At 56.5% G+C, this 17,433-nt stretch overlaps 1 protein-coding gene across 1 annotated transcript in view; it reads left to right on the forward strand.

Moving 5' to 3' along the window:
• LRP1 (LDL receptor related protein 1) overlaps positions 1 to 17,433 on the forward strand; it is an 82,061-nt gene that overhangs the window by 41,293 nt on the left and 23,335 nt on the right. The window contains exons 21-42 of the mRNA XM_030322980.1: positions 1,960 to 2,142; positions 2,574 to 2,774; positions 3,881 to 4,126; positions 4,342 to 4,539; positions 5,783 to 5,987; positions 6,171 to 6,335; positions 6,999 to 7,243; positions 7,470 to 7,601; positions 7,911 to 8,138; positions 8,392 to 8,566; positions 8,655 to 8,749; positions 8,949 to 9,098; positions 9,203 to 9,343; positions 9,711 to 9,845; positions 11,445 to 11,576; positions 11,839 to 11,973; positions 12,175 to 12,304; positions 12,446 to 12,572; positions 12,994 to 13,145; positions 13,244 to 13,368; positions 13,664 to 14,041; positions 15,394 to 15,583. Of these exons, the coding sequence (XP_030178840.1) occupies positions 1,960 to 2,142; positions 2,574 to 2,774; positions 3,881 to 4,126; positions 4,342 to 4,539; positions 5,783 to 5,987; positions 6,171 to 6,335; positions 6,999 to 7,243; positions 7,470 to 7,601; positions 7,911 to 8,138; positions 8,392 to 8,566; positions 8,655 to 8,749; positions 8,949 to 9,098; positions 9,203 to 9,343; positions 9,711 to 9,845; positions 11,445 to 11,576; positions 11,839 to 11,973; positions 12,175 to 12,304; positions 12,446 to 12,572; positions 12,994 to 13,145; positions 13,244 to 13,368; positions 13,664 to 14,041; positions 15,394 to 15,583 (3,868 nt within the window). The remainder of the gene's footprint in view (positions 1 to 1,959; positions 2,143 to 2,573; positions 2,775 to 3,880; positions 4,127 to 4,341; positions 4,540 to 5,782; positions 5,988 to 6,170; positions 6,336 to 6,998; positions 7,244 to 7,469; positions 7,602 to 7,910; positions 8,139 to 8,391; positions 8,567 to 8,654; positions 8,750 to 8,948; positions 9,099 to 9,202; positions 9,344 to 9,710; positions 9,846 to 11,444; positions 11,577 to 11,838; positions 11,974 to 12,174; positions 12,305 to 12,445; positions 12,573 to 12,993; positions 13,146 to 13,243; positions 13,369 to 13,663; positions 14,042 to 15,393; positions 15,584 to 17,433) is intronic.

Consider the following 17,433-nt stretch of genomic DNA (forward strand, 5'->3'; position numbering starts at 1 on the left):
AAGGGCTGGGTGAGTGGGACAGGTAATAGTGCCTTGGGATTCTGAGAAGGGAGCTTCTGGAGGCTTGTGGTGTGGTGGAGAAGCACTCTGCCCCTCACTCACAAGCTGGGTGAACTTGGACAAGTTATTTCCTCTGAGACTTGGCTTCCTCCCCTATGAAATGAGAGGAGATGTGTGGGGGCCTGGCATGTGGGAGCAGACATGTCCTGATTGGTAGTGACTGTTAACTGTGGTGGTAGCTGCAGTGGTCTGGGGCCATTGAGGAAGAGGCGGGGTCTGCATGGAGCCCTGATGAGGGATTCGACTGTGGCCAAATGGACATGAGGGAGGGTCCTCAGAAGGGGGGCGCTAGGGGTGGAGAACACAGTAGTAAGATTTAGACGGTGAAACTGAGCACTTTTGCCTCTGCTTGGGGGAGGGGGGCCCTCAGACTGGAGGGGCCGATGGGGAATGAGGCTGTGTCCAAAGGGGGTGGATTATATCAGCAGTTGAAAGTCAGGCACTGGGGTCTTTGAAGGACTTTGAAGCTGGAAGGTGATAAGATATAGGAGGTGCTGGGCGCCTTGGTGGCTCAGTGGGTTGAGCATCCAACTTTTGATTTCAGCTCAGGTCATGATCCCAGGGTCGTGGAATGGAGCCCTATGTCAGGCTCTGAGCTGAGTGTGGAGCCTGCTTGGGATTCCCTCGCTCTCTCTCTCTCTCCCTCTACCCCTCTCCCCTGCCTCCTCACTCTCTCTCTCTCAAATAAAAAAAAACATAAAATAAATTAAAAATACCCTGAAAAAAATGATGTAGGAGGTGCTTTCAGAGGATAATCCTAGAAGGAGATTCGATGAGAAGGAGGTTCAGGAGCCCCAAGGAAGGAAAACCAGCCCCAAGGAAGGAAAACCAGCCCCAAGAAAGGCCAGTGCTGAAATGCAGGCACAAGACAAGAGCACTGACCACATTCATGGCGGGGCGGGTGGAAGGAGCGGGCGGCAGCGTGAGAACAAGGTGAGGCTCCTGCACAGTCACCTATGCCTCCGGGTGCTGTTCCTTTTCCTTTCCGGCCTCCTGAGTCAGATCTCAGTGCTGCAGCCGGAGTGATCCTGCAGAACATGAGTCAGATCACACCCCAGCCCTGCCCTCGAGCCTGCACTGGCTCCTTATACACTTGAATCAATGCCAAGCCCCACTCCATGGCCTGCAGGGCTCCCGCCACCTCTCTGACCTGTGTTCCTGCCACTCATTTCCTCCTTCACTCTACTCCAGCTATGCAGTCTCAAATATGCCTCGGGCATTTTGCAGACATGCCCTGCGTGGTCCCATCTCAGAGACTTCGCACTCGCTGTTCCCTCTGCCAGGCTGCACCTCCCGGTATTCTCACGGCTGATGTCATCCAAGCCTCTGTTCAAACATCTGCTCAGGGGCCTTCCTTGACCATCTTACCCAGTAGCATCGTCATCCCTCGCTAGCCTTGACCCAGCTTCGTCTCCATGGCATGGAACACTCCCTGCAGTAACATTCTGGATTTCTGTGTCATGTCTTCACTGTCTCTTCCCTGCTAGAACTTCAGCTCCATGAGGGTAAAGACGGGCTCGCTCACACTGGCACCTAGAACAGTGCCTGGCACACATGAGGCACTCAAGAGGTGTTTATGGAGTGAACGGGTAAAATGGAGGCTGGGCCAAGATGGGGGGGCCTTTGAGTTCTGGCCCAGCAAACTGCTTATCCAATAGAGCACTGGTGTGTAAAATAGAGAGATTATAGACGAGCTGATTGCTGGGGTCCTGGGAGGTGTGACATTCCTGACTCCAAGTTAGCTTCTGAGAAGTGTGGGCAGGACTCAGAGAACTCTCCATCCCTGCCTTGGCTCATAGCTCTGGACTGGGCAGAACAGGAGGGGGATTGGGAAGGCAGACACGGGAATGGCTGACGTGGAGCCCCTACCCCCCCTGCCCTCCCTCTGTCCCCCTGCAGCCACACGGCCTCCCGGTGGCTGCCACAATGATGAGTTCCAGTGCCGACTGGATGGTCTGTGCATTCCGTTGCGCTGGCGCTGTGATGGAGACACTGACTGCATGGACTCCAGTGATGAGAAGAGCTGTGAGGGAGTGACCCACGTCTGTGACCCCAATGTCAAGTTTGGCTGCAAGGACTCCGGTAAAAAGGAGGGGCAGGAGCCTGACTGGGGCAACATGGACAGGAGGAGACCATATTGAGAGGCAGTGGCAAGGGAGTGGCGAGGGAGACAGCGCTATGCTGCGGGGGCTGGGGGTGGTGACATGGTGAGGCAAAGGGCCACACAGAAAAAGCTTGTGCATGATGCATGGGGGAAGCTTCGTAAGGGGCCAGGGCCTGCACTAAAGGCCCTGGAAACCAAAACCCTCACCAGAGTTGAGCTACAGCACCCTCTGCAGATTCTTGCTTTCTTTGCTGCCTCTGTGAATCTGACAGAAAAGGCCTCCAAGGTTCCTAGTGGACCCCAAGGCATTACAATCACGACCCTATTAGAGAAACCCATCGGGTCTGAGAAGAAAGGCACGGAGAGCCCTCCCGCCTGGGCCTGCCCTCATACTATACTCACCCCGCAGCTCGATGCATCAGCAAAGCTTGGGTGTGTGATGGCGACAGTGACTGTGAAGATAACTCGGATGAGGAGAACTGTGAGTCCCTGGCCTGCAGGCCGCCCTCACACCCCTGCGCCAACAACACCTCAGTCTGCCTGCCCCCCGACAAACTGTGTGATGGCAACGACGACTGTGGAGACGGCTCAGACGAGGGAGAGCTCTGCGGTGAGGATTAGGCCTAGCAAAGGCCCCAGGAGAGGAGTGGGGAGGGTGGCTGGGTAAGGAGTCTCGAGGACAGGTGGAACGGGGCAAGTTCATCGGGGAGTGGTCTCAGACTGGGAAAGAGCAAGCAGCACCCCAAGAAGTTACCAGCAACCCTTACTGGTTTCAGACTGGCCTCAGCAAGAGGCCGGGCTGAGCACACCACACTATTATCGCATTTAATCCATACAACAGCCCTGTGAGGCGGACAGTGTTATCATCTCCATCTGACAGAGGAGAAAACTGAGGCAGAGAGGTTAAGTAACTGGTCCGAGGTCCTAAGGTGTTGTGGAGACAGTGCAGTGCACCCCCTTCCTGCAGTCACAGACCGTCACTCACACCCACCAGAGAACAGCACAGAGCTGCTTTTAAAGATGAAGACACCAGGGTTGAGTGTTGAGGTGGTTGGGGCAGGCTTTCCAGAGGAGGCAGCGATTTAACTGGGTTCCAAGGACAGATAGTGCCCGTAGAGAGAGAAGGTGGGGCGAGGAGGCTGTGCATTCAAGGATCAAAAGAAATAGGGGTCAGGGAGGGGAGCAGAGCAGAGCAGCCTGTCTCCTCCATGCCAGGCAGAGCATCTGTTGCAGGGGGGAGGAGTGGGGGAGGAGGCAGGCTGGGACCGGCCCGAGAACTGCTGACAGGTCATCAGTCAGGGCTGGCAGATCTCAGGGTGTGTCAGAGAACCTGGCAGGACATTCCCTACCCTAATCACACCCAAATCAGAAGAGATCGAGGAAAAAAGGGCAACCCCCAGAGAGAGGCAGAAAGCTGGGGCCCCCCACCATGGGCTCAAGAAGAGACCGGAAAATAGAGACTAGATGCATCCATGATGTGAGGGTGTTCCTCAGGGAAAGGAGAAGGGTGGCCCCCGTGGTGGGTGCTGGGGTCCCAATCCTGGTCCTGAGGAAGCGTGGGGACAGAGGCTTGGCCGGCAATGGAAAAGAAAGATGCTACAGGCAGGGTGCCAGGGCTCTGTCTGGGCTGCCCAGGACTTGAGACCCAGCCAGGCCGTTGTCCTGCCTCCTCCTGGATCCTGACCCTGATCCTGTCCCCTGTTGCCCACACCACAGACCAGTGCTCTCTGAATAACGGAGGCTGCAGCCACAACTGCTCGGTGGCACCTGGCGAAGGCATTGTGTGTTCGTGCCCTCTGGGCATGGAGCTGGGGCCCGACAACCACACCTGCCAGATCCAGAGCTACTGTGCCAAGCACCTCAAGTGCAGCCAGAAGTGTGACCAGAACAAGTTCAGCGTGAAGTGCTCCTGCTACGAGGGCTGGGTGCTGGAGCCGGACGGCGAGAGCTGCCGCAGCCTAGGTGAATGACGGGTGAAAGGTGGCCGGGAAGGCTGGGCAGGCTGAGGCAGGCCCCTGAGCTTCAGTTGGCTGGGTTTGGGCTGCCGGATGCCAAAGGCTGTGGTTTCCCTCCATGACCAGGCCCAGGGCCAACAGAGACCCTGCCCTGCCTGCTCTTGGACAGGGCGGCTCTGAGGCAGCAAGCCTCGTGCTGACCCCTGTCACGCTCCTCCCCAGATCCCTTCAAGCCATTCATCATCTTCTCCAACCGCCATGAGATCCGGCGCATCGACCTTCACAAAGGGGACTACAGCGTTCTGGTGCCCGGTCTGCGCAACACCATCGCCCTGGACTTCCACCTCAGCCAGAGCGCCCTCTACTGGACTGATGTGGTGGAGGACAAGATCTACCGCGGGAAGCTGCTGGACAACGGAGGTGACAGCCCCCTCCTGCTGGCCCAGGACTAATGCGGGGTGCTCTTCAGAGAGAAGGGGCACCTGGGCACTCGGAGCCACAGGCCCAGATCCAGGCCACCCTGAAGCAGAGGCCCCTAGCTCCCCCATCCCCCACACTCTCGTTAATTGGGTTAGATTTTGCTGTGGGTCTCAGTTCCTGACGCCCCGTAATTATCGTCAGCAAAGCTGCCAGCCTGATAATTAACAAAATGATCAGCCTTTCTTTGGAATGGTATGGAGCTCCCCAAATCCTAGAACTGCAGGCTTAAAAGGAAAAAGCCATTTAGGAATGGGGTACCTGAATCATGCCTTTGATCCAAAGGCAGCCTGACCCATCACAGACATTTTTCCACACATATTGAGCATCTGCCATATACACCTGGACCTGGGAAGACAGCAGTGATCAAAACAGGCCAAAATGTCTGTCCTCAGGGAGCTTACATGCCAGAGGAGACATCAGATATAAACAAATGAGTACAACATGGAATATAACAGAAGGGGATAGCAGTGTGGATATAGAGAAAGGAGGAAAGGGGGTGAGTAGGGAGCATGGGGGGTCGGCATTTTAAATGGGGTGGTCAAGGAAGGCCTTCTGAGAAGGTGACATCTGAGCAAAGACTTGAAAGAAGCACATTTTACTAAAGGAGTTTGTATTGTTTGTTATAGACAAAACTTGGAACCATCCTAAATGTTCATCAACAAGGGAATGGCTAAGTAGATTGTAATAATGTTCACACTATGAAAATAATTTTATATCTATCATCTATATCCATATGTGTATATATAATTATACATGATATACACAGAGATATAGATAGATATAGATATAGATATAGATAGATATAGATATAGATAGATATCTCCAGGGAAAAATCTTTAAGACAGTCTTTGAAGTGACTTCTAGAAAGTTCTGTCCTCATATTGATTCTGCATCTGTCCCCCAAAGCCTCCACCCTCTGCTCTGACCTCCTCCCATGGGTTAGCCCTTCAGAGAGCTGCAAGCAAAAGAAAGCTGTGACCTTCCCTTCCTCAGGGTTCTGGAAGCTAGGCCTTTTCTCTCCTTATTTGACCTCCTGGAGGGGCAGGGGGCTGGGTGAGGAGAGTAGGGGGGTCTGTGAACCCCAGTTGTATCTAGGGTGCATCAGAGGTATTGGCAGAGGTGTCAAGGTTGAGGGTGGTCCTACTATACTGTGATTTCACTCCCATGACCTTCTCTTCACCAGCCCTGACTAGTTTCGAGGTGGTGATTCAGTACGGCCTGGCCACCCCTGAGGGTCTGGCTGTAGACTGGATTGCAGGCAACATCTACTGGGTGGAGAGTAACTTGGACCAGATTGAAGTGGCCAAGCTGGATGGGACCCTTCGGACCACCCTCCTGGCTGGTGACATTGAGCACCCAAGGGCAATCGCGCTGGATCCACGGGATGGGTGAGAACCCTGCTCAGCCCTATTCTGGCCCCATGGTCTCCTCTGAAGCCTTGTTCAGTCGGGTCAGGGACACCTATCTCTTCCAACGCTATTCACCCCCTCTGCCCTTTACCAAAGATCCTATAATAGCCCCGCCCCAGGCCCTTGACCTTGGCCCCCCCTGACTCACTACCCATTTCCCAGGATCCTGTTTTGGACAGACTGGGATGCCAGCCTGCCCCGCATCGAGGCCGCCTCCATGAGTGGGGCTGGGCGACGCACCATCCACCGGGAGACAGGTTCGGGCGGCTGGCCCAACGGGCTCACGGTGGACTACCTGGAGAAGCGCATCCTCTGGATCGATGCCAGGTCATTGCCCCCCACCACACCCCCAGACGCCTCCATCTTTCCCCTCCCCCCAGGACAGGGTGGGGTTGGGGGTCCCAGGGCTCACCAGCGATAAGGGTGGTGAAAACGCCAGAGGCAGCTGGAGTCAGAACTAGGGCAGCCAAGGGCTGGGCCCAGTAAGAGGACTGAGGGTTGGGGAGAGGGGAGAGGATGGATGTGGGGAGAAGAGGGTAGAAGCAGGGCTGTCACCCCATCCAGGACTGCCTGGCCCCGGTGCGGGCCAGGCTAAAATGCAACCTCCTGTCCTCACTCACAAACCTGTGTGCTCTGCTAGGGGACTTCGTCCACCCAGGGTAAGGGCAAACTTCTAACTGCTCTGCTCAGAGTGGGTACCTTCTTCCAACCTCACCAAAAAAAAAGCCCCTGTGTGCTAACTGTGGCCCTATGGAGAAGTGAGCCAAGAGATTCAGGGCGTCGGAATCGGGATCCGAGACCTGGGATCCTAGACCTCAAACCACTCTGATTCTCACTCCATGTTGTTCTGTTTGCCTTCCCTGGCCAGCAAGGCCTGGGAGGAAGGACTGCTCCAGTGTGCTAGAACTGGGGGGGGGGGGGGGGGGGGGGGCGATGGGCCAGGGCATGGCCCCCGCCATCATCCTCACTCTGCCCCGACCACGCTCTCAGGTCAGATGCCATTTACTCAGCCCGTTACGACGGCTCCGGCCACATGGAGGTGCTTCGGGGACACGAGTTCCTATCGCACCCGTTTGCAGTGACGCTGTATGGGGGGGAGGTGTATTGGACGGACTGGCGGACAAACACGCTGGCCAAGGCCAACAAGTGGACCGGCCACAATGTCACCGTGGTACAGAGGACCAATACCCAGCCCTTTGATCTGCAGGTGTACCACCCCTCCCGGCAGCCCATGGGTAAGGGGCCAGCAGCCTCTTTAGAAGGCGTTAGGAGAAGAGGGGGCCATGAGAGCATGAGGGATGGCGGGGATGGGCCAGTCTGCTGACTGGAGAGTCTGGTGGCAGGTGATGCTGGGACAGGGCGTGTGAGAGTAGGTGAAGAGGGGGCGGTCGAGGTGAGAGAGGCCAGGCAGGGGCCAGCGACTCACAGGATATTTTCCATTCTCCCCTCCCCCACCCGTAGCTCCTAATCCTTGTGAGGCTAATGGGGGCCGAGGCCCCTGCTCCCACCTGTGTCTCATCAACTACAACCGGACCGTCTCCTGCGCCTGCCCCCACCTCATGAAGCTCCACAAGGACAACACCACGTGCTATGGTAGGAGGCCCCTCCCTCAAGAGCCAGTGGTAAACTGAGGCTGAAGGGGAAGGTGTCAGGTACCCAGGCTCCCAGTTGTAAGTGAAGATAGAGCATCCCAGCTGGGAGGGGCCTGATGGGAGAGGTTCCAGACACAATGGCTGTAAGAAGGTGTGTGAACTCAGACAGGGAGCCCGATGGGAGCACTTCCGGATAGCCAATGACCATCAGCAGATGGAAGGAACCAGAAGAGGGAGGGACCCTAATCTGGGTGGGTGGGAAGCATGAAGGTAAGGGGCTGCCCTCAGTCACCTGCCACATGCCCCACAGAGTTTAAGAAGTTCCTGCTGTACGCACGTCAGATGGAGATCCGAGGGGTGGACCTGGATGCACCCTACTACAACTACATCATCTCTTTCACGGTGCCCGATATTGACAACGTCACGGTGCTGGACTATGATGCCCGCGAGCAGCGCGTCTACTGGTCCGATGTGCGGACACAGGCCATCAAACGGGCCTTCATCAATGGCACAGGCGTGGAGACTGTCGTCTCTGCAGGTCCTGCCCTTGCCCTGGACCCCTGCAGTGGGTGTGGCCCCCCCCACCCCCACCCCGCCACCGAGCCCTTGCTCCCATCCCTGGTCCCCTTGGTCCTGATATTCCTTTTCCAAATCCTCTCCCTTCTCAATGCCCCAACCCTGGTTTCCCAACCCTGATTCCCCCCAAAACCAGACCAGCCCCCCACTTCCTACAGTCTCCCGACCTATGCCCTGCAAACACCCAATCTCCAACTCCCCACTGTGCCCCCCAGACTTGCCAAATGCCCATGGACTGGCTGTGGACTGGGTGTCCCGAAACCTGTTCTGGACAAGCTACGACAGCAACAAGAAGCAGATCAACGTGGCCCGGCTGGACGGCTCCTTCAAGAATGCGGTGGTGCAGGGCCTGGAGCAGCCCCATGGCCTGGTTGTCCACCCCTTGCGTGGGTCAGTCCAGGGCCCAAGGTTGGGGAGCGTGGGGTGTGGGGCGGGAGGAAAAGAGGAGTCTGACTTTACCTTCCTGCCACCCTCCCAGGAAGCTCTATTGGACTGATGGGGACAACATCAGCATGGCCAACATGGATGGCAGCAACCGTACCCTGCTCTTCAGTGGCCAGAAGGGCCCTGTGGGTACGGCTTGTCCTGCCTACGCTACCACTCTTTCCTAATTCCCCACCCAGGAGATCCTCAGGGTCCCGCAATTACCCCTCTGTCTCCTGAACTCCCAGCTTAGCGCTTGTCGTCACCCTCCTCCTCCAAAACCACACATCCCTCAGCCCCCAGTCTGAGTGCCAGACTTTCTGGTGGCAGTGATGCCCCCCTCTTCTAGGCCTGGCTATCGACTTCCCTGAAAGCAAACTCTACTGGATCAGCTCTGGGAACCACACCATCAGCCGCTGCAACCTGGACGGGAGTGGGCTAGAGGTCATCGATGCCATGCGGAGCCAGCTGGGCAAGGCCACTGCCCTGGCCGTCATGGGTGAGGCTGCTGGGTGGGGGTAGGGACAGGATCAGAGAGGCTGGGCTGGGTTGGCCTGGGGGTGGGGCCCCTCCCCAGGGTCTCATCCCCTCCTGCCTCCCCAGGGGACAAGCTGTGGTGGGCAGATCAGGTGTCAGAGAAGATGGGCACGTGCAATAAGGCTGATGGCTCAGAATCTGTGGTCCTGCGGAATAGCACCACCCTGGTGATGCACATGAAGGTCTACGACGAGAGCATCCAGCTGGGTGAGGCAGGGGGCCAGGGCCCCGGGCAGGGGGTGGGCTAGAGAGGGGTGAGGGCTGTGGCCATGAGCAGCTGTAGGAATCCCTGGGCAAGGAAGTGAATGGGAGTGAACACGGGTCAGACTCCACTCACCACCCAGAGGGTCTCCTCTTTCTCATCATCACAGAGGTACCATATGAGCTTACAGCCACCCTGGTCACAAGAGCCAGGGCCTGGGAGGACAAAAGACCTGAGTGTGGGTTGGGTGGTGACCCCCACAAGGTCCAGGGTGAAGGCGGTGATTATCCTTTCCCTAAGCAGTGCAAGCCCGACACTAAGGTCCTGAGAAGGTCTACCTAACCCTTTCTCTGTGCCTCCTACCCACCCCAGACCATGAGGGCACCAACCCCTGCAGTGTCAACAACGGTGACTGCTCCCAGCTCTGCCTGCCCACATCGGAGTCGACCCGCTCCTGTATGTGCACGGCCGGCTACAGCCTCCGGAGTGGCCAGCAGGCCTGCGAGGGTCAGTGCCCCATCGCCATCTTGCCCCCCACCATGGCCCAAGTCTCCAGCTCTGACCCCTCCTACCCCACAGCCCCACCTTCCTCCTCTCACCTTGAGGACAGGAACTGCATTCATCATGTATTGTGAAGTGTCTTCTGGGTCAGATGCTTAGTAAGCCCCCATTGTGCAGGGTACTACAGGGAAGGCTAGGGGGCAGAAGTCCCTGTCCCTGTGCTCTGAGGTCTTCATCAGAGATGGGGCTAACGCGTAGGGGAAACTGGACCATGAAGTGGCTATCCAGTGTCTGCAGTAGGATTTTAGAGAAATAGATGTCAGCAGGCAGCGCCAGGGCCAGCTTCATGGAAAAGATGTGCTGTGAGCTGGGTTTTATAGGACAAGTAGGATTTAAGTGCATGGATCAAAGGGGAAGGGACAATAAGTTAGGCACTGGGTCCAGAGCAATTCAAGGATAGGTGCAGAGGCCCTGAGGCGCCAAGCCTGAGTGGTGGGCAGACTGTGGGGGGTGTCAGAGGTGATGGCTGTGAGGTAGGGCGGGCCTCCTGTGGGTTCTCAGCCAGGAGTGCCTGGAAAGTGGTGTTTGGGGCAGATTAACCTGGCGGCAGAGAGCCGGCTGGGTGGGGGAGGGAGAAACCGAGGCAGTTAGACCAGTTAGGAGGCTATTAGAGTGAGCCCAGTGTTAAGAGATGGGGCTTAGCGGCTAGGTTTAAGAGAAGGGATGAGACTCAGAGACATTTCACAAGAACTTGCTGACTGATTTATGAGTTTGCCCCAGGACAGCACTTCCCAAAGTGCACTCCTGGGAACCTCCCTCTTTGATGTGGGTAGATGTTACAGAAAGAAACACTGGGTTGAACAAAGTTTAAGTGTTTTTTGCTGCAGAACTTCTCAGAGTCTTGAGTATGTTCATCTGCACTGAGGATTTTTCAAGAGGAGACTAATGTTTGGGGTTTCCCCAAACTCCCTTGACTATGAATCCTTTTTTTCAAGGAGCCTGAGAAACCAGAGCCCCCTGGGGGATTCATCTGGGGACACAGTGTATCATGGGGCAGAGGCAGTGGAGGGTTCTGGCTCACGTGGATAGTGGCACCTCAAAAGAAATGGGAAAACAGAATTAAGGCTCAGGAATGAGATGTCAAGGATATTGAGTCTTAGGTGTTTGAGAGTGTGTGGCACAGACCAGACTGGGGAGGACAAAGAGGAAACTAAGGTGGAAGTCTCCATTTAGGAGTCATCTGGTTCCATTGCCTTGTCTAAAACTCCCCAGGTTCTTCCTAACAGCTTTTGGGGGTGCTGGGTTGTATGGAGTGAAGTTGAACTGCAGGGCCCCTTTTGGGGAGAGAAGTCCAGGTCTCTTCTGCCCTCTAGTGGGGGATAGTAGTCTTGCAGGTGGTTCCCCAGAGCTGCTCTCCTTTCCCACCCCCACCCCCCACCAGCCAGGTGACCTCCCAGCCCAAGCTGCAGGCCTCAGGCTCAGGTGTGTTTATCTGTGTGTTGAAGGGGGAGGCATGATGTCTGGAAGAAGATACTCAGAGTGACAGAGCCCAAGTTTAAAGAGGGTGTCAGCGAGACCCAGGCCTGAAGTATCCTTGTGTTTCAGGTGTAGGCTCCTTTCTCCTGTACTCTGTGCACGAGGGAATCCGGGGAATCCCCTTGGATCCCAATGATAAGTCAGATGCCCTGGTCCCAGTGTCGGGGACCTCCCTGGCTGTCGGCATTGATTTCCATGCTGGTGAGTGATTTGGTGGCGGGAGAGAGTGGGACGTTACTTTGAGGGTAGTGTGCTCTGGGAGCCCAGTGAAAGGCAGCCTGACTACAGCTGGAGGGGGAGATACCACAGCTCCCCCTACCCTGCTCTAGTTTCCCTTCCAACCCCTGTGCCACTGCCTCCCCCACCCCCAGCACTCACCTCTATTTTGACTGCCATTTGATTCTGACCCTCCACCTTTCCCCTGCCTTGTTGGGCATCCCAACGTTGGCTCCTCTATCTCCAGAAAATGACACCATTTACTGGGTGGACATGGGCCTAAGTACCATTAGCCGGGCTAAGCGAGACCAGACATGGCGCGAGGATGTGGTGACCAATGGCATTGGCCGTGTGGAGGGCATTGCAGTGGACTGGATCGCAGGTGAGCCATGAGAGGGCCCTGGGCGGGCTGTGGGCCTCCAGGTAGGGTGGAGGCCTGGAGGAGAGAAGCGGGATCTCAGGAGTCTGAGGAGAAGGACTAGGCAGGAACGGATGGGGGAGCAGCAGGGATCTAGGGGCTAGAAGGGGACCAGGTGCATGTGTTCCCACCCAACCCCCTAATCCCCACTCACTCCCTCCTCAGGCAACATCTACTGGACAGACCAAGGCTTTGATGTCATCGAGGTCGCCAGGCTCAATGGCTCTTTCCGCTACGTGGTCATCTCCCAGGGTCTGGATAAGCCCCGAGCCATCACTGTCCACCCAGAGAAGGGGTGAGAAGCTGGACAGGCTGTCCAGTTCCCAGCCCTGGCTTGGTTCTGGCTTGGTCATTCTCCACAGCCCACACTTATGAGACCCTCTCTCCTCCATGGTCTGGGAACTGACACCCCACTTCTGCCTCCTCCACCCCACAGGTATCTGTTCTGGACTGAATGGGGCCAGTATCCACGTATCGAGCGGTCTCGGCTAGATGGTACTGAGCGAGTTGTGCTGGTTAATGTCAGCATCAGCTGGCCCAATGGCATCTCAGTGGACTATCAGGTTTGAATGCAGGCTTGGCCCTGGAGCCCTCGGGATATCTGGACCCCATGCTGTGGGGGGAGGCTCCCCTTACCCTATATTCTGCTTCCCATAGACTCTCCCTGTGGTGAACCCCCCATTCGGTGGGGAGATATGGACCCAGGATAGGTCTTGCGGTCTTCTGGCCCAGCTCCCAACCCAGAGTAGGACTCCTACCGCCCTAGAGGTGGGGGGGAGGGTGTGCTGTCACTCAGAAGTGAGGACTGAAGGCATGTCTAGAAGGGTCGGCATATTAGCAGGTCAGAGGGCAGGGAGGATATGGAGAAAGGAGGAGAAAGATATGAGAGGCAGGGGTGAGTGGGACATGCCCTGCTGCCCAGGACACTGGGGCTGGTGTGGAGTGCTGGGCACCGGAGGTGAGGTGCGCACCTCTGGCCTATAGGATGGGAAGCTATACTGGTGCGATGCCCGGACAGACAAGATCGAGCGGATCGACCTGGAGACGGGCGAGAACCGTGAGGTGGTTCTGTCCAGCAACAATATGGACATGTTCTCAGTGTCTGTGTTTGAGGATTTCATCTACTGGAGTGACAGGTGAGGCCTTCTGCCCCGGTCTTCTCGCTGGCCATCCTTTCCCTCCCTCCTGACCTCTGTCGATGCCCCACTCACGGCCTGGCCTTCCCTTCCCCTAGGACTCACGCCAATGGCTCCATCAAGCGTGGGAGTAAAGACAATGCCACAGACTCGGTGCCCCTGAGAACAGGCATCGGCGTCCAGCTCAAAGACATCAAAGTCTTCAACCGGGACCGGCAGAAAGGTGAGGCTGGGGCTCTGGGCCAGGCAGGAGAGGCACACAGGGTGATTTCTCAGACTGAGAGGGGCCGGGAGAGACGCTGAACCCACAGGGACACTTTCCAGTGGCTCCAGAGACCTGAGGGGGGTGAAAAGGGGCTGAGGAGCTCAAGGATGGGTTTGGGTGCCGAGTTGCTGAGGCAGAGCAGTGCACCAACCAGAGCGTCCACCTTGGCTGAGAGTCCAGAGGCATCGGTGAGCCTTTTCCCAAGGTGGGCCCTACCCTCCATAACCATCTCCTTCCCATGCCTTCCCCCCAGGTACCAACGTGTGTGCAGTGGCTAATGGCGGGTGCCAGCAGCTGTGCCTGTACCGGGGCGGGGGGCAGCGGGCGTGTGCCTGCGCCCACGGGATGCTGGCTGAAGACGGGGCGTCGTGCCGGGAGTACGCGGGCTACCTGCTTTACTCAGAGCGCACCATCCTCAAGAGCATCCACCTGTCTGATGAGCGCAACCTCAATGCACCCGTGCAACCCTTTGAGGATCCTGAGCACATGAAGAATGTCATCGCTCTGGCCTTTGACTACCGAGCAGGCACCTCCCCGGGCACCCCCAATCGCATCTTCTTCAGCGACATCCACTTTGGGAACATCCAACGGATCAATGACGATGGCTCGGGGAGGATCACCATTGTGGAGAGTGAGACCAGACCCCGATCTGCCCAGGAAGGGGGGGGCGGGGGGTAGGGGGCTGTGCAGAGGACCAGCACCGACTCAGGGTAGAAAAGCCCTCAGACATGAGCCAGCCCGCTCCGCCCCAGATTTGAATCCCAGCTGTGACTGTGTCCCTGACAAGTAGCCAGCAAATCACACTGCACCCATTATACTTACTTGAAAGTTTCTCCTCATTTGGAGTCACACTTGGCCCCCCTCTCGCTTCCTCCTCTGATCCTAGTTTGCCCCCAGGCTGCACAGAATAAGCCAAAACCCTCCTTTGTGTGTCCAGTGCTCACAGCACAGGCTGCAGAGACAGGCTGGGTTCAACCCAAGACACAGGATTTCAGGCACTTGTCCTGTGCTGTCCAAGAGTTCTCATCTGCATAGTGAGACAGGATCACCTGAACCACAGGTATGAACGCTTAGCTCAGCCCAGGTGTCATGTGCACCCCACAGAGACCAGTGGGTGCTAGAGCCGTCACCCCAGGACAGCCCTTCAGCTCTGTGAAAAGTGCTGTTTTGTTCCACTTACAGTTTTCTTTTCTCCAGGCTGGATACCACCCCCCCCCCCCACCCCCCGCCGGTCCTTTGACTCGTTTGTTCAGTTATTCATTCATTCTGGCCACGGAGACCTGCCAGACACTATTCTAGTGGCTGGTATACAGCGATGATAAACATAGATCCGTTCTTTGACCCTCCTCTGGACATTTCCTGCTCCACACAGTCCAGTCCCCATGCCTGTCTAAAAATGTGGCCAAAGCTAAACTAGATACCCTGTGATTGTAACTTGATCAGGAGAGACTGGCAAGAACTGTCCCCTCCCTTCAGGCCATTGTTTAAGCTACAGTACTTCTATTAATGCAGCCTCTGGCAACCACGGCGACATACAGCTAGAGGCCACTAAAATCCCCTTAGGCTATGGTTCCACTACCCATTGTGCACTTAATTCTTTAACCTGAGTTTAGGATGTCTATGAGAATCAATCCAGTTCTGGCCTTGTTAAGCAGGAAGCTCCCACCTGGTACAGCCCAAGTCAGATGTGATTTACTAAAATCCATAAAGCCAATTCTACCCAGCTGTGGGGAGAAGCAGGAAGAAGGGTCAGGGAGATGGGCCATGGATCATTTGGGTAGAAAATAGGGAAGGACAGGAGGGCTGGGGTGCCAAGGGCTGTGCCTCCGTATGCTCCTCAGCTCCCACACATCCCCTTCCAGCCCCCCATATGCCAGAGGAACGGGTGCTCCAGGCCTTCCCCCTGAGTTCATGCCCCGGTTGCCCCTTCGGCTCTGCTCTCTGGCTCCATCCCCACCTATGACTACTCCTGTCTCCTTGCAGATGTGGGCTCTGTGGAGGGCCTGGCCTATCACCGTGGCTGGGACACTCTCTACTGGACAAGCTACACAACATCCACCATCACCCGCCACACAGTAGACCAGACCCGCCCAGGGGCCTTTGAGCGTGAGACGGTCATTACTATGTCTGGAGACGACCACCCACGAGCCTTTGTGCTGGACGAGTGTCAGAAGTGAGCTGCTGGGTGTAGGGAGTGGGTGGCAGAAACCACTCCGGGCAGCCCCGGGTGGGGGGTGAAGCAGCAGGAGAGGCTGGCTTTCACCTGAGATCAGCCATTTCCTTGCTGTGACCTTAGACCAGCTGTCCGAACTGTCTGAGCTTTAGTTTCCTCATCTGTAATAGGACAATAATATTTCAGGTGCCTGAACCACGGGGAGGATCGGGGTGGGGGGGGGTTGTGAAGGACAATTCTGGCTCAGTGATTAGTCGATTCATTCATCAGAAAGCCATGTTCGGGGCACATAGTAGGTCCTCTGTGTTTCTGAGACTCCAAGCTTCAGGCCAAGACTGTTCACTGAACGGTTATTGCCTGGAAGCTTTGACCTAGCTGAGGAGAGAAATCATAGTGCTGGGAAGCATGGAGACCGGTGATGACCAAGAGGCCCCACAGAGGCGGCAGGTTGGCACAGGACCTAGAAGTGGAAAGGCCAGGGAAGGACAGCCCAGACACAGGGCAGTGCTTTGAGCAAGAGCCAAAGGAAGGAGTGCTGTAGGCGGGGAAGGACTGTGAGGAGCCTCCCCCATGCCCGATCAAAGGGCTCTTGTGAGCAGAAGCAGGCCTGGGGAGGGCCCTGGAAGCGAGGCTCAGGATGCAAGGGAGTCCAGAGCATGAGTCTGGAGAACCTGGGAGGAAATACCCGGAGGTGGTGCTTGCCCTTGGTCTCCACCTGCCCTGTTCTCCTGTAGGGGCAGCCCCCACTCCCACTGTGTGGGCCTCTAGTGAATCACCTCCTCCCCTTAGAAATCCTGGCCCACACTTAAGCAAAACTGTTTTCCCCAGAATTCAGCAGCACTTGGAATGTTTTCCCAAAGCTTTGCTAGGAAACTAAGGGACAAACAAAACCCAAAAGCAGCTACTTAGAAATGGTGAGTGTACCGACTAAACCTAGATTCCTTAGCCTGATATCACTTGAGGCCAGCCCCAGCCCAGCCTGCCTGGCCCCGCAGACCAGCACAAGGGTCCTCTGTCCCTGGCCTGCCTCACCCTGTCCTGCATGTACCTGGCTCATGACAAAGATCCTATCTGCCCTCTGCGACCCTTGGTAACTTTACCTGTCTTGGGCTGGCCTCAGGGCCTGTCCCTTATGGGCCTGGAACCTCTGTGGAAGGGTGATGCTCCTGGGCACCCCTGCCTGCCTCCCACCCCCAATCCGGAGATGGTGGAGCTTTGTGACTTCAGAAGCTCCTTCATGGCTGCCCACCAAATTCCTTTGCTCTGAGCCTAGGCTCAGCAAATGGCTTTTGGGAACCAACGATGTGCTGAGGATCAAGGGGAGGGTGAGATGGACATTGGCTCTGCCCCAGGCATATTTGATGCTAGCCATGAGGCTGTAGGGAGCTTTAGGAGTGTGTAAGAAGGACCTGACCTGGGCCGGATATCAAGGAACGTGTCCTCGAGGACACCCAGCTGAGCTGAGGTCTGGAGGATGACAGGGGTGAAGTAAATCCAGGGCAGGGTGCAGGAGAAAGAGCTGAACTGTCTGGGAGAGGCCCTGTCCTGGCCAGAAGGAGCGAGTGCCTTGGAGGAATTGGGGGGGGGCAGTGTGATGAAAGGGGCAGGGACCTCCTGCTGAGCCTCCCCTACAGCTGGCCCCAGTTCCCAGGTTGCTCCCAGTTCTGGCTGCTGACAGCCTGCCCCTCAGGACAGCCCCTTCTCCCTGCCCTTCCCTGCCAGCCACTTCCTGGGAGTGGTTTTACCAAACCTGAAATCCTCAGTTGTAGGACATGTCATTCTTCCACATATAACAGTTTGTCATGGTAGAAGGAAAGCCACTTCCCACTGCAGAGTGAACTGGGCTCTAC

Source organism: Lynx canadensis, chromosome B4 (genome assembly GCF_007474595.2).
Source record: "Lynx canadensis isolate LIC74 chromosome B4, mLynCan4.pri.v2, whole genome shotgun sequence".
NCBI classification, from domain to species: Eukaryota; Metazoa; Chordata; class Mammalia; order Carnivora; family Felidae; genus Lynx; species Lynx canadensis.